This window comes from Arvicanthis niloticus, chromosome 25 (genome assembly GCF_011762505.2).
Source record: "Arvicanthis niloticus isolate mArvNil1 chromosome 25, mArvNil1.pat.X, whole genome shotgun sequence".
Lineage (NCBI taxonomy): Eukaryota > Metazoa > Chordata > Mammalia > Rodentia > Muridae > Arvicanthis > Arvicanthis niloticus.
In genome coordinates, this window is record NC_133433.1 from 36724852 (window position 1) to 36741372 (window position 16521).

General features: G+C 36.2%; 1 protein-coding gene across 2 annotated transcripts in view; it reads left to right on the top strand.

Moving 5' to 3' along the window:
• Positions 1–16521, top strand: part of Sntg1 (syntrophin gamma 1) — a 728479-nt gene that overhangs the window by 632348 nt on the left and 79610 nt on the right. For both annotated transcript variants that reach the window (XM_076924411.1, XM_076924412.1), the window contains exons 14-15: positions 2073–2189; positions 4396–4467. In XM_076924411.1, coding sequence (XP_076780526.1) covers positions 2073–2189; positions 4396–4467 — 189 coding nt within the window. The remainder of the gene's footprint in view (positions 1–2072; positions 2190–4395; positions 4468–16521) is intronic.

Here is a 16521-nt window from a genome sequence, read left to right on the forward strand (position 1 = left end):
TTTGCCTAGAGGAACTATCACCCACAGTAGGCTGGATGCTTCCACACTAATTATTAATAAGGAAAGTCCCCCACAGGTCCACAAGCCTATCTGGCAGGTGCATTTCCTCAATCATGGCTCCCTCTTCTTAAGTGACTTATGTCAAATTGAAAAAAAAAAAAAAAACTAATCAGGAAAATCTATCCTTTTAAAACTTGACACAAACACATTATTCTTAATATATAACTTTGACTTGTTCGTTCCTAACATCTAATATTAATATCACAATACAAAAAATTCAACTTTTCAAAGTTCCACAGTCTTTAAATGTTCAAACACTTTGAAATATCTTTAAAATATCCAAGTCCTTTTCAAAGTTCAAAGCCTGTCTAAAATATCTACATCCTCTAAAATGTCTTTAAAATTTGGAATTTCCAAAGTCTTATAAAATTCCTAAGTCTTTTTTCAATGGGCTCCTGTGAAATAAAATCTAAGGCCATAACTTCTTATTATAGGAGGCATTCGTCAGGGCATGGTCACACCCAAATCGAAGCAAAACTAAAATTCAAAAGTATAAAATCTCAGTGCTTGGCACCTAGAGCCCACTCATTTTTATCAGGGTCCCGGGGTCCCAGCACACTTCTCTGACTCTGCTCTCTACTGCACACATATCTTTCCTCACTGACAGGCTCAACTCCACAGCTTCTGTTGTCTTTTGCAGTCATTCCATGGTACTAGCATCTCTAAAATGTTACAGTCTCCCATGCAACTGAGCTGTACTGTCACTGATAGCCTCTCTTCAAGGATTCTGAGCCTACTACATGGTGCCAAGACTCAACTTCTTTCTATGAGTTGAGAGTTTTCTACTTCAACTGTGACCTCATCTTTACTAATGTCCTTCCTTGGACAAGATGCTAAGTTTCTACTGCTTTCCATGGCCCATTTAAGCTTTCATAACTAGTAATATCTGGAAATTTTTTTACCCATTACCAAGTTTGGATGCCAGAATCAAGTACCACATTTGCCATCTCTGAGCCATAGCTACACTATGCTAACCCTGAAGAATATATCTCCAGAAGATATCGCCTCAATAATGCTGAAGTCTTGTTAATCATAGCCAAGTCTTCTGCTCCACCTATCTAGAGTCAATTCAAAATACTGAATCGTCTTATAGTCTTCATGGGACTCTGCAATTTCCCTTTGAAACTTCACAAGTGGGGTTTTTGTTGTCTGACCATTCTCAGGTTTAACTTCTTAGTTCCCATAACAGCTGACTAAACTCAAAACACTCAATAGCTTTTCTATCCCAATTTTCCAAAGTTTACAAGACTACATAAAATATATTTAGGTTAATTATATTATTCTGGTCAATTTTTATATAGTCAATTATAATTAATAAAATGATATCAAACATTGAAAATAATAAAGTCACTGTCCTTATAAAAACATTTTTATAAGGACATAGCAATACCACATGATTCTGGTACTAATTTCACAATTAGTTAGAGTTTCATTGCTGTGATAGAATACCATGACCAAAAGCAACTTTGGGAGGAAAGAATTTAATTCAGCTGGCAACTCTCAGGTCACAGCCCATATCTGAGAAATATCAAATGGGAACTCAATGCACTCAGAAGCAACAACTGACAGAGACCAAGGGAACACTGCTTCCTGGCTAGCTCTTCATTGCTTGCTTTGTTTGTTTTCTTATACCACCCAGGAACAGCTGCCCAAAGGTGGCGCCATCTGGTAGTAGGGTGGACCCTTCCACATCAATTATTAACTAAGAAAAGACCTGCACTACAGGCTTGCTCTCTCAGGACAGTATTCTTGGCCATTTTCATAACTAAAGATCCTTCTTTTCAGAGGACTGTAACTTGTTTTAGCATGTGTGCATCTCTCTCTCTCTCTCTCTCTCTCTCTCTCTCTCTCTCTCTCTCTCTCTCTGTGTAAATATATACATAATTAAATGTTTAGTGGAATTTGCTATAAATCAAATACTTTTTTAGGAAATTATATCAGCACGAGACACAGAAATGAACTACAATATGTAAGGTGTGGTTTGGCAGTAACAGCACTTATTCTCCTTGCAGATAGTCTACATGGGCTGGTGTGACGCCCGGGAGCAGGAATCCCTCCAGGACCGTGTGTACACGCCTGTGTTTCTTGCCCTGCGGGGCTCCTGTCTTTACAGGTTCCTGTCACCTCCAGTAAGTGTTTATAGCCAAATGTTTGAGCTCCCAGATCTGCTGATAGCAGGCTTATATCACCTGTGCAACACCTAATTACCAATGCATTTTGAAAATAAGTCAGAGGACATTGAGAAAATTGTTAATGTTTTGCCAAATGTAAATCTTTGGAGTTTTTTGTTGTTTTTGTTTGTTTGTCTTAGGGGTTTTTGTTGTTTTTTTTTGTTTGTTTGTTTTGTTTTTTTCTAAAGAACCTGATAAATGAGCAAACCACAGTATTGTTGCTAAAATTTTCATGAAGACATTGGAAAAGATTTAAGAAATGTCCCCAAAGATATGTCAAGGAATTTCATGTATTTGATGAAAAAGTAAAGAAATGATGATAGGTAGGGTAAGAGATTTAAACATTTATTCTATATTAATTAATATTCCATTCCTTTTGTATCTGTGGACCCTTTGAGAGGCCTTAGGTTTTTTTTTTTAATTTTGTTTATATGAGTACATTGTAGCTGTCTTCAGACACACAAGAAGAGGGCATTGGATACCATTAAAGATGGTTGTGAGCCACCATGTGGTTGCTGGGAATTGAACTCAGGACCTTTGGAAGAGCAGTCAGTGCTCTTAATTGCTGAGCCATCTCTCCATCCCAAGGCCTTAGTTTTTATTTGGAGCATTTTATTATCAGCATTAAGCTTTCAACTTATATTTAAATTATTATTAACATATAATAATAAAACTTCAGAATAACCAGTCAATATTAACTCTACGTAAATTAAGTCAAATTCTATGTTGATAAAGTCTAAATGAAAGGCAGGTGTGATGGTACATGCCTGCAGTATCTGAGTGTGGGAAAGTGAGGAAAGAAGAGAAGGTGTTTGAGGCTGGCAAGGTATAAAAAGTGAGATGCTGTTTCCAAACAAACTACTATAACATAACAGAACAACAGAAAGCATACAAATCCCACAAAAGTTTAAATGAAAATTTATTTTTCTTAGGGAAAAGAGAGCTATTTTCTCTTTTGTATACATGAATACATTAATTTTCTCTTACTGTAAAAATTATGAAGCTAGATCACCACTAAAGGAAAAGAAAGTTTATCTTGTCATGCAGTGTCAGAGGATGCAGTCCATGGCCACATGACTGTGTTGTATGGCTTACAGCCACATGGTGCATCATGTTTGGTGTAGACACCAGTGGAGGAACCTTACTTTATGGCAGTGAGAGGATTGAGAAAATAAAATGACTTCAGACATTAATACTCCATGGAAGTCCATGTCCCTAATGATCTAAACTTTCTTACATTATAACCCACCTTTTAAAAGTTATGCTATCTCCCAAAATATAACAGATCAGGAGCAACCAAGCAATACATGTGTCTTTGGGGGAATATTTAAGCTCAGCTATAGCTATCACACTTCAATAGATGAACTTCCATACTGTGTAGCTCTTCTGGAACCTAATCTCTTTGTAATATATTCTATTGTGTCTTCTATGTACAGTCAGTATATTTGCACATTTATTTTCTTGAAAGCCTTGTTTTAGAAATAGGTACCTTACAGAGAATTAACACCAAACAAATATTTATTGACTATAAACACAAGATCAAACCATGCTGCTCACTGGCAGGTTTAATAGTATAAATGATCTGAGAGTTAAATCTGAATCATTACTATTTTTAATGTTTATGTCCACACAAAATTCATAGTGCCAGAAAGGAAAAAAATAGGGGTTTATACATTTTGCTGTATTTCTACCCTGAATAATTTCTTCTGCTTGAAGAGATGAAATATTTTAGAATAAGTAAGGGACTATCTTCAGCATAAAGTTGACATCTTCACAATATTTTAATAATCTTAAAATTGTTTTTAATAATTTATTTTTGAATAATTAAAACAAATATTGATATCTGTATTCCCTGTATCTTACTAAGGGAAAATGCATATTTAACACTTGCATATTTAATATTTGTGTTAAAAGAACACAAGAATTATTTTAAAGACATGAAACTGAAAATTGTTACAAACAACATAAAAAAAAAAGAAAAGAGGAAAACAAATGCTGATAAATTTTGAATAAACCCTAATGATATAGAAGGAACTTTATAGGAAATATCACTGATTGAGAGACTAAAGAAACATTTCTATGAAAGTGTCATTATCCAGATGAATCAGAGGGAAGCAGAAATGTTTACTAGCATAAATGATATGTTATTATCTGTCTTTTAAAGGTGACTACCTGGGACTGGACTCGAGCAGAGAAAACCTTCTCCGTGTGTGAGATCATGTGCAAGGTCCTCAAGGTATGTGCAATAAGAACAAGCACCTCAATGGTGTGTCTTCTAAAGACTGGGGATCTGGGCTCAGGTACAGCGTGTGAAAACAATCTATAAATCAAAGAGAATATGAACAATGAAAGTAAAATAAGAGGTAAAGGGGGGAAACTCAACATACAAAAATGCAAGGCACTCAGAGTAAGTCTAAGCAAGGAAAAACGTGAAATCCAATGGAGAAAGACTTACGTTATTCGTCTGTGGATATGACAATCACTGTATATCCTAGATGGCTAAATTCTTGGTGACACACAAAACTATCACAGCCTCAAGTCATCAGGGAATCTTAAAGACTGAAATGACTTATGCAGTCTAGAGTTGGAATTAAAGTGGGTTATTTGAAAGAAACATCAGTGCATGTTTCCTTTTAAAAATTTTATGTGTAGATTTAATGTTTACAACATCATTCTATGAGGAATTATATTAATGTATTGACATGTATTAACATATATAAAAATATATAAGGAAATGATACTAACATGAAATAAGTTTGCATAGTTTTTACTTCTGCAGTCAATTTTTTTTTTGAGTCAAGAACAGGTAAAATCCCATTTTGCTCTTCAGATTTGTATATGTCCTCATCCATGTTTCTACCTCTTTGTGGCTACTGACCTATATCTGTGTGGTCCTCCCACTGTCACACCTGTTCTTCAGGTTCCCATTTCTGTATATTTGAATTGCACTTTTCTATGTTTTTCTAGAGTCCAAAATCAAAGGAGCTCATAGATTCCTATATCTGACCAATTTCATTCAGGTCATCCCACTGCTCATCCATGCTATGATAGATGGTGGGATCATAGTCATTTTTAGGGCTGAATAATATTCCCTTGTGTTTATGAACCACAGCTTTTAAAATCATTTTGTCTTTCACACTTTCTTCAATATTCTGGTTAATTTGGAAAATGATGCAGGAAGCATACGAGTGTTAATGCATTCATCTAGTAATGATTAAATCTCCTCTGGTATATGCCCAGATCAGAATTACTGCCTGGGTAATAGTTTTCCATTGTAAATCCTTTAGCAATATGAATATTGTTGCATGTAGTGGGTATTCTGACCTAGCTCTCCAGACAGCTATATTAAATCTGCATTAACCTGAGTAACAGCTGGTATCTTTTTTCTTTTAGAAAATAGAGATGTTAAGTAATAGGAGGTAATACCTCCAGATAGTTTATGTGTGAATTTTCACTATTAGTAATACTGATCATTATTTCATGGGCTTTGGCCAGGTTTTTGTCTTCTTTAGAGAAATGATTATTCAGGTCTTTTGTCCATTATTTTAAATTTCATTGAGAATTTTTATATTTATTTTATTATCATTATTAATTATTTTATTATCATAATTAATTAAGCAATAATTATTAATTAATAACACAACTAATATTATTAATATTATAAATCTATTGTTAATAATTATTATTAAATTAATAATTTCATTATTATTGATATTAATTGAGATGGAAATTAATAATAATTTATTAATTAATAATGATTGAGATATAATTAATAATAAGTTAATAATAATTAATTTACATCTCAAATGATATCCTACTTCCCAGTTACCCGTCCACCAACCCCCTTATTCCATGATATCCTACTTCCCAGTAACCCCTCAACCACTCCCCCATCTCATATCTGCCTTCCCTCCTCCCTTTCGCCTATATGAAAGTGCTTCCCCACTGACCCATTCTCTCCTACCCTACCTGTACATAATCTCCATTCTCTGGGGCATCAAACCTCTCTGGGCCCAAGGGCCTCTGGTCCAATTGCTGCTGGGCAATTGCTACATATGTATCTGGAGCCAAAGATCCCTTTAGGTACACTCCTTGGTTGGTGGTCTAGTCTCTGGGAGAACTGGGTGGCCAGGCCAGCCTATGTTGTTCTTCCAGTGGGGTTGCAAACACCCTCTACTCCTCCGGTCCTTCTGCCACCACCCACCTCAGGTTTCCTGAGTTCAGTCTGATGGTTGGCTCCAAGCATCTTCCCCTGCTTTGGTCAGTTGCTGGCTGGACTGCCCCAGGAACTGCCACACTTGGTGTCTGTCAGCAAGCGCCTCTTGACCACAGCAACAGTGTTGGGTTTGGTGTCTGTAGACATGATGTATCCCCAGGTGGGGCCAATTTTTGGTTGGTCCTTCCTTCAGTCTCTGTTCCATTTTTTTTTGTCCCTGTTCTTCCTTTGAACAGGAACATTTCTGGGTTAAAAAAAAAAAAAAACTTTGAGATGGGTAGGTGGCTCCATCCATTGACCAGGGGCCTTGCCTATCTACTGGAGATGTTCTCCACAGGTTCTATCTCTCCCTTCTCTGTGCATTGCAGCCTCATATTTCTCTGGTGTCTGGGACCCTCCAGTAGCTATCCCCAGTTTTTCATCACCCCTGCTATCTATTTTTATTCAATTTCCTGACCCTCTGTACCTCTATCACTTTTCCAGATTCTGATACTGTCACCCTTATTTCCTCCCCCTCCTTCCTCCATCCCTTGTCCCCATCTCCTTCCATCTCTCACAATCATTTTGTTTCCCACTCAATGCAGAACTGAAGCATCCACCCCCTGATCTTCCTTCCCTTTATGTTCCATATGGTCTATAGGTTGTATCATAAGCATTGTGAGCCTTTGGGTTAGTATCCACTTATTAATGAGTACATACCATGTGTGTTCTTTTGTTCCTGGGTTACTTCACTCAAGATATTTTCTAGTTCCATCCATTTGCCTAAGAATTTTATGAATTCATTGTTTTTAATCACTGTTAAGTACTCCATTGTGTACATGTACCACATTTTCTGTATCCATTTTTTTTGTTGAAAGGCATCTGGGTTGTTTTCACTTTCTGGCTATTATAAATAAGGCTGCTATGAACATTGTGGAGCATGTGTCCTTGTTATATGTTGGAGGACCTTTTGGGTATATGCCCAGGAGTGGTAAAGCTGGGTCCTCAGTTAATGCTATGTCCAATTTTTTGAGGATCTGCCAGACTGATTTCCAGAGTGGTTGTACCAGCTTGCAATCCAATCAACAATGGAGGAGTGTTCTTCTTTTGCTACATCCTTGCCAGCATCTGCTATCACCTGAGTTTTTGATCTTAGCCATTCTAACTGGTGTGAGGTAGAATCTCAGGATCATTTTGATTTGCATTTTCCTGATGACTAAGGATGTTGAACATTTCTTTAAGTGCTTCTCAGCCATTTCTCAGTTGTGAATTCTCTATTTAGTTCTGTACTCCACTTTTTAACAGGGTTATTTGGTTCTCTGTAGTCTGTCTTCTTGAGTTGTTTGTATATTTTGGATATTAGCCCTCTGTTGAATGTAGGGTTGGTAAATATCTTTTCCTAATTTGTGGGTTGCCTTTTTGTCCTATTGATAGTGTCCCTTGCTTTACAGAAGGTTTTCAACTTTATGAGGTCCCATTTGTTGATTGTTGTTCTTAAAGCATAAGCCATTAGTGTTCTGTTGGGGACGTTTTCCCTTGTGCCCAAGTATTCGAGGCTCTTCCCCAATTTCTCTTCTATTAGATTCAGCATATCTCGTTTTATGTGGAGGTCCTTGATCCACTTGGACTTGAGCTTTGTGCAAGGAGATAGGTATGGAACAATTTGCATTCTTCTACATACAGACCACCAGTTGAACCAGCACAATTTGTTGAAAATGCTGTCTTTTTTTCTACTTTTTTTAGTTTCTTTGTCACAGATCAGTGACCATAGGAGTGTGAGTTCATTTCTGGGTCTTTAATTATATTCCATTGATCTACTTGCCTGTTCTTGTTCCAATACCATGCAGTTTTTATCACTATTGCTCTATTGCTCTTTAGTATAGCTTGAGGTCAGAGACGGTGATTTCCTCCAGAAGTTCTTTTATTGTTGAGAACAAGTTTTGCTATCCTAGGTTTTTGTTATTCCAAATGAATTTGAGAATTGCTTCTTCTAATTCTATGTAGAATTGAGTTGGAATTTTGATGGAGATTGCATTGAATCTGTAGATTGCTTTTGGCAAGATGACCATTCTTACTATATTAATCCTGCCAATCCATGAGCATGGGGGATCTTTCCATCTTCTGAGATCTTCCTCAGTTTTCTTTTTCAGAGACTTGAAGTTCTTGTCATACAGATGTTTCACTTGCTTGGTTAGAGTCACACCAAGATAGTTTATATTGTTTGTGACTATTGTAAAGGATGTTTTTTGCCTAATTTCTTTCTTGTCTCTTTTACCCTTTGAGTAGAGGAAGGCTACTGATTTGTTTGAGTTAATTCTATATTTAGTCACTTTGCTGAAGTTGTTTATCAGCTGTAGGAGCTCTCTGGTTGAATTTTTGCCATCACTTATTAACTTGTAAGCATCTATTTTCATTACCTAGTTTATTTTTAATATCTCAATATTTAAATATAAAATATATCTATATGAATTTATTTTATATTTAAATATAATTTAATTCATATATAATAATATATAATAAAATGAATTAAAATTTATTAAAAATTTTTTTGTAATGAATAGGATGTTTAAATGGCTCTGTAGTAGGATATGGAGATCTATGTGTGGGTTTATGCGTAGAAGTGGAATAGCTAGGTAATATGCAAGTTTTTCTAGATGTTTGAGGATCTTCCATGTTGATTTTAACTAGATCCACACAAATTTACACTCCCATCAGTGGTGGATATAGGTTTCCTTTTACACATACCCAGCTAACATTTTTGTTGTTGTTGTTATTTTTATTTGTAATAGTCATTCCAACTGGTTTGAAGTAGAATCTCAAAGTAATTTCATTTGCACTTCCTTGGTGGTTAATGATGGTAAATTTTTCTTTGAAAAAAAAAAAAAACTTTTTACTTTCATAGTCTCTTTTGGCTTTTAAAATTCTAGTTGAGTAATCTGGTGTTGTTCTAGAGGGCTTGTGTTTATTTACTGTGTGATTCCATCTTGTTATTTTTTCTAGATGAATTTCAACATAATTTCTTTGTGTTGTGTACTTAATGATTTCTTTCTGGACCTTTGCTAATTTTGTTTCTTAAATGCCCACTGTAACTGATTTTATATCTCTTTGCTTCATTCTGTGGAGTTTTTCTGTTATGATTCTTTTGAAATATTTCTTATTCTCATAATATTTTCAGAATCTGTACAATAGAGGTACTTTCTGTGTCTTGTCTAGCATCATGTTGCAATGGAATTAAAAACCAGAAGCAAGCAAGATGGTCTTTCTCATGAGAGCAAATGACGGTAGAAACATGCAAATGGTTAGTGTAGAGTGGTGGGTGGCGATGGAGGCTGAGGAAGAGACACACTTGTTTTGTTGCTCATCTTGCTGTTCAGTGGTTGAGTATTCTTTCTATTTCAATCTGTATATCTTTCCTTTCTCCATATCTTTCTCATCCTTACTGTAACTCTTTATTTTTATCTCTTCCTCCATATCTATCTTTATTTCTATGTATTTCTTTATCTCTTTCTCTATCTTCATCTCATTCTCCATGACTATCTCTATATATCTCCATTTTTCCTCTCCCAGTAGTAAGTATATGTAGTGAGGTGTGTTTTTGTTGTGTATGCATGTGTTTGTGTGTATGCTAGAGGTCAGAGTTCTATACCTAATACTAAGAGGGAGTAAAAAAAAACAAAAACAAAAAATGGAGAGTAAGAAAAAAATAAATGGAGAAATTTAAAATTAAAATAAACAGTGAGAGATTTATATCTTAAAGACACAAGTACATAGGTGATTAAATATATTCCCATGCCCCATGTTATATAAGCTAAATCCACTATTCTTTTTGTCTTTAATTTATTTATTTACTTTAAATCCAAATATTAGGCCCCCTGCTCCTCCCATTTCCCCTATCACACAGCTCCTTCCCCATTCCCCACTCCTCTTCTCATCTGAGAAGGATGACTCCCATACACACACTCCTAACCTGGCACAAGAAGTCACTGTAGGACTAACCACATTCTCTCCCACTGAGGACAGAAGCTGACCAGTCAGAGAAACTAGATCCATAGCCAGACAACAGATTCTGGGACAGGCCTACTCCAGTTGTTGGGAATCCACATGAAAACCAACTTTCACAACTGCTACATATGGGCAGGGGGCCTAGGTCCAGTCCATGTTCACTCTTTGGTTGGTGATTGAGTCTCTGGGAGCCCCCAAGAGTCCAGATTAGTTGCTTTTATTGGTCTTCCTGTGGAGACCCTATCCTCAGGTCCCTAAATCCTTCCCCCCCCCCCTTTCTTAAGACTCTTTGAATTCCATTTAATATTGGCTGGTCCTCCTGCCTGGCTACATGGTGGCAACTTCAAGCTACAATCTCCCCCACCCCCTGCTAGGAATCTCAGCTGTAGTCAACCCCATAGACTCCCTGGGGTCTTCCTCTATCCAGGTTTCTGACATGTCCTATAGATACTGACCCTAAGACACCTACCCCCCTAACAGCATGCAACCCCTGATTTCCATTCTCTTTCTCTTGTTCTTCCTATACCTGATCCTGTTTCCCTCTCCATTTCTTCTCCCTACTATTCTTTTTACCACTACTCTCAGCATTTGGAAGAGAAAATAGATACTAATATCTTTAGGGAAATTGTTTTCTTATTAGTATAGCATTCTTGAAAAGATACCTCTGAGTATTCTAAGCCTATATGAGATACTATTTATAAAGTAAAAGTCTTCTAAGAAAGACTTGCTTGTGAATTATTTCACAGTTTAAGTCACTTAAAATATGTACTAACAATCATTGGTTATAAATTTAATTATTATTTAGTTATATAAATGTATATAATATTTAACAATGTATACAAACTCTGTATAATATAGAAATATATAAATGTAGATCAACTTAGTTAAAACTTTATAGTTATATTGCCATAATATGCTTAAGTCTTCCTAAAATCCCAAATTTTATACTTGCTTCTTTCTGACCATACAAATCTGTTTCTCTGATGATTAGCAAAGGCTTGTCCAGGCCATAGCATAAGTGTAGAATGGCTGCTTTGGGTAAAAATAGTGTTCATTTATTCAGATGGTTAACAGCTGGAAAGAACACATTAACCTGGGATGTGAAGCCATGCACCAGCAATCCCAGCACCTGGAACCTGAAGCAGAAAGGTCCACAGTAGAGGAGTAGTCTGGACTTTGTAGGGAGTTCCAGAATAGTCTGAGCTACATAGATAGGGCCTGTCTCAAAACAAAAAAAAATATCATAGAGAAAACTTGTCTCACAGACAATGCATCTTCAGATGGTGGCTTGCTGTTTAAAAACAACACAGCAACCTAATCATCTTTGATAATAGGAAAATGAAATGGGACTTTGCTTTTATTTGTATAATTTATTATATGTTTGAAACTTTAAACATCTTAGAATATAACATCTTGGGAGAGTATGTTTTATACATCTGTCACCTGTTATATGAAAACTTCTGTTTTTCCAAGACATGTTTAAAGTCCCAAGTTATTGTGTTTCATTGACGTACCTACTACACTTCTCCACTGCAAGATCCATTTGATATATTCATCCTTATCTCCCTTCTAGATGAAAGTTTACCCAAAGCTTTACTCCTAAAACACAAGCAAGCATCTCTCAGGGATATAATGTGGTAACAGAAGAACCCTGTCTTCTTGTATCACTAGGAAGTTAATACACAGCTGATGAACAATTCTGGTTTCCGGATGTCACACTGCAAACTTAAACCCAAATGCTGATTTTTTCTTTCCCCAAATCCAATTACTCCCTGGCCAGCACTGTGTTTGTGACTGGCTATAAACCAAATCTTTTGGATTTGCCCACCTGATTCAACATGTAGCCCAGGTTTTGTTTACAGAAAAGCCATGGAAGAATGCTGCTTTTTTTGAATCCTCATATTGTAATTTCTTTCAGTAATATGAATAAAATGTATATAGCAATAATCTTTAAAATTCCATGTATTTTTAAAATGTAAAATAGATGAAGATTTTTAAAATAACTAATGTCTAGTCTTCTACTGTAATTTGCTGGTTAGTGAGTATTTGTATGGAAAATCATCAGAAGACGTTTTAGATGAAGGAGAATGCTAGAAAATGGGTTTTGCTACCAAAATCATCGTGGCATCAGTCTCAAGGATCTTCTTGGAACAAATAATTTTAAGTCAACTATGCAACTTAAACAACTTCACATACATTTCAAAGTAGTCCATAATCTTTTTACACTAATACTTCTGGAATTTTAGTTAACAGAAATTTCTACTTTACACATTTACTATAATATCTGTTCATGAAATCACAACCTTCAAATCCTATATTATTTCACATTAAATTTCAGTTAATATTAAGAAAAACCACTTGCCTTCTCCTTTTGAAGACTACTCCATACAGAATAAAAACAGATGTATAAAACTATTGAAATACCATTAAAATTTATTTAGTATATCTTGTTTAAATGACATGGTACAGTTTGCATGCTTTGTCTCTCTGTATTGTTGATTGAACTAACAGAACATTACTTACACATTTATAATATTTTTTATTGTTTTGAATTTTTAAAATGACATCATATAATATGGTTGTTATTTCTTATGATATTCAGCAAAATTACTCACTGTTATTGATATGACTCTCTCAACTCCTTGCTGCTTAGTCTTTGTGAATGCTCAGGAATGAAATAAGCTGTTCTGCATATCAGCCTCCTTTGAGAGGAAGAAAAGTGCAGATCACAGCTACCTTAGGTTCTAATACAACATTAGAAGAAATGCTAATGTTCAGTGTTCTGTGTTTTCCTCACCAGCGTTGATGTTCATAGAATTTTATGTAAGGTTGGGAATGTGTTTTTTAGAAAAATACATGAATTTGAATTACAAAGGTCAATTCATGAAATAGTTCATATTGGCTTTTTTTTCTCATTTTAGATTGGGTAAACTTAAAAGTTATACTTATGTAGACAAAATGAAGTCTTGATGACACCTCAAAGGGTTAACAGTATTTTCAATTGACACACCATTTTTTTTCTAAGAGTTTTCACCATTTAAATTCTACCTCAGAGAAAATATATCCACCTAGTTCTTCCTAATGTTTAGAATTCAATATATATTTTCCAAAAGCAGAATTTCATATCTTCCTTTCAGTCTCAGTGAGAAATGTTTTATGGCTTTATAGCTGATTTATGTGTCTCTGTGCATGTGTATATTTGTCTGGTGTGTGTGTGTGTATGTGTGTGTGTGTGTCCCTTTTCTGTGTTGTTAACAAATGTATAAAAGTGTTCTGTGATACTAAATACATTATTTTTGAAGTATGTTTGAATAAAACATTGCATAATATTAAATTTACATAGTCTTTACAAATTTAGAAAGCTGGCATAGTTTTTAAATTACAGCTATCTTAGTTACTTTTCTATTGTTATGATAAAACACCATGACCAAAACAATGTATAAAATAAAACATCTAATTTGATCTAATTTTATGACTAATTTGATCTAATTTTATGAATTAAGAGTTTATGATGGCAAAGTAAATGCATGTCATGAACAAGAGCTGAGGGGTCACATCTTGATCCACTAGAAGGAGGCTGAGTGCACACTGTGGATAGCTTAAGTGTTTTGAAACTTCAAAGTCCAACTTCAGTGGCAAACCATCTCCATCAAATCCATACGTCTTAACTCTTCAAATAATTCCACCAACTCTCTAAACATACAAGCCTGTGGGGACCATTCTTATTCAAATCATAACAATAGCTATGGACTTTACTTAAGCTGATAACTCTCAGAAATACATTTATTGTGATTTTCTATTTCTAGGACACTTTTATTTTTACTGTTAGTGTGTTGACATCACATTTTTTTCATTATTTACTAAACATTATTTTGTTTCTGAGTATTTGATCGGTACAGAATTTACAAAAACTATTAGACAGAAAGATTGGTAACCCAGCAATAGTATATACAAATGTCAGGTGGTCAGGCTAGAATTCTATCACTGAAAGTCACTATAATATTTCATTAGCACATTTACTATTATTTCTTCACAATCCTCATCAGAGTGCTTAAAGTATCCACCCAACATTCAGTGCATGCTGGCGATTATAAGCTGTAAACACTGCTGAAATATTCTGTGATACGGTGCTAGCCATGTGCACGTTTCCCAGCGTACCCATAACAATTTTCCTAATGAAAGAAGTTTCTTTTATGTCTCGACATTTGGATATGCATTATATAACCAAGATAAGCATTTGTAATAGTTGATCCTTTTGTCTTTTCCCAGAGAACATATTACTGAAAAAGAGCTAAAGTTAAGATAATAGATTTCATTTTCTTTCTTTCTTTCTTTCTTTCTTTCTTTCTTTCTTTCTTTCTTTCTTTCTTTTTTTCTTTCTCTATTTATTTATTTCAATCTTTTTTCTTTCATTTGTTTTATGTTTAATTTTATTTAATTTTTTATACTTCAGATTTCTCTCCCAGTCCACTCTCTGTTCCATATCTCATATCCCCTCCCCAACTCCTATCTCCATGAGAATGTCCCTAACCCCCAACCCCACCACAACAGATCTCTCTACTTCCTGGGGCCTCCAGTCTCTTGAGGGTTAGGTGCATCTTCTCTGACTGAACCCAGGCCCAGCAGTCCTCTGCTGTGTATGTGTAGGGGACTTCATATCAGCTGGTATATGCTGCCTGGTTGGTGGTCCAGTGTCTGAAAGATCTCCGGTGTCTGGGTTAATTGAGACTGCTGGTCCTCCTACAGGATTGCGGTCCTCTTCAGCTTCTTCCAGCCTTTCCAAAACTCAACTACAAGGGTCAGCAGCTTCTGTTCATTGGTTGGGTGCAAATATCTGCATCTGACTCTTTCAGTGCTTGTTGGGTCTTTCTGAGGGCAGTCATGATAGGTCCCTTTTTGTAAGTGATTCATAGCCTTAGTAATAGTGTCAGGCCTTGGAGGCTCCCTTGAGTTGGATCCCACTTTGGGCCTTTTGCTGGACCTCATTTTCCTCAGGATCCTCTCCATTTTCACCCCTGCAGTTCTTTTATATAGGAACAATTATGGGTCAGAGTTTTTGACTGTGCGATGGCAACTCCATCCCTCACTTGATGCCTTGTCTTTCTGCTGGAGGTAGGTTCTACAAGTTTCCTTTCCCTACTGTAGGGCATTTCATCTAAGGTCCCTCCCTTTGAGTCCTGAGAGTCTCTCACCTCCCAGGTCTCTGGTAAATTCTGGAGCATCCCCCCCCCCCCCACCTCCTACCTCGAGACGTTGCCTGTTTCCATTCTTTCTATTGGCCCTCAGAGTTTCAGTCCTTTCCCCTCACTCAATACCAGATCATGTTCCCCTCTTCCCCTGCCCTCCCAGTCCCCTTTCTCATCCAGATACCTCTCTTTCCCCTTGAGATTGCTTTCTTCTCCTTCCCAAGTGGGATTGAGGTGTCCTCACTTGGGCCCTTCAGCTTGTTGACTTTTTTGAGTTCTGTAGACTGTATCTTGGGTATTATGTACATTTTTGGCTAATATCCACTTATTAGTGAGTACATACCATGCATGTCCTTTTGGGTCTGAGTTACCTCACTCAGGATGATATTTTCTGGTTCCATCTATCTGCCTGCAAAACGCAGGATGTCTCTGTTCTTAATAGCTGAGTGGTATTCTGTTGTGTAAATGAACCACATTTTCTATATCCATTCTTCTTTCTTAGGACATCTGGGTTGTTTCTAGCTTCTGGCTATCACAAACTAGGCTGCTATGAATATAGTGGAACATGTGCCCCTGTGGCCTGGTGGGGCATCTTTTGGGCATATTTCCAAGAGTGTAATTGCTGGGTCTTTAGGTAGATCTATTGCCGACTTTCTGAGGCAACTCCAGATTGATTTCCAGAGTGTTTGTACCAGTTTGCAATCTTTCCAGCAATGGAGGAGTGTTCCTCTTTCTCCACATCCTCCACAACATGTGCTGTCACCTGAGCTTTTGATCTTAGCTATTCTGATTGGTGTAAGCTGGAAAAGTCTTACTTTCTTGTTGTGTAAAGGGTTTTTATTTGTTTGTTTATTTGTTTTTGTATAGCTCTGGCTCCATCCTGTGTTGACCAGTCTGGCCTTGACCT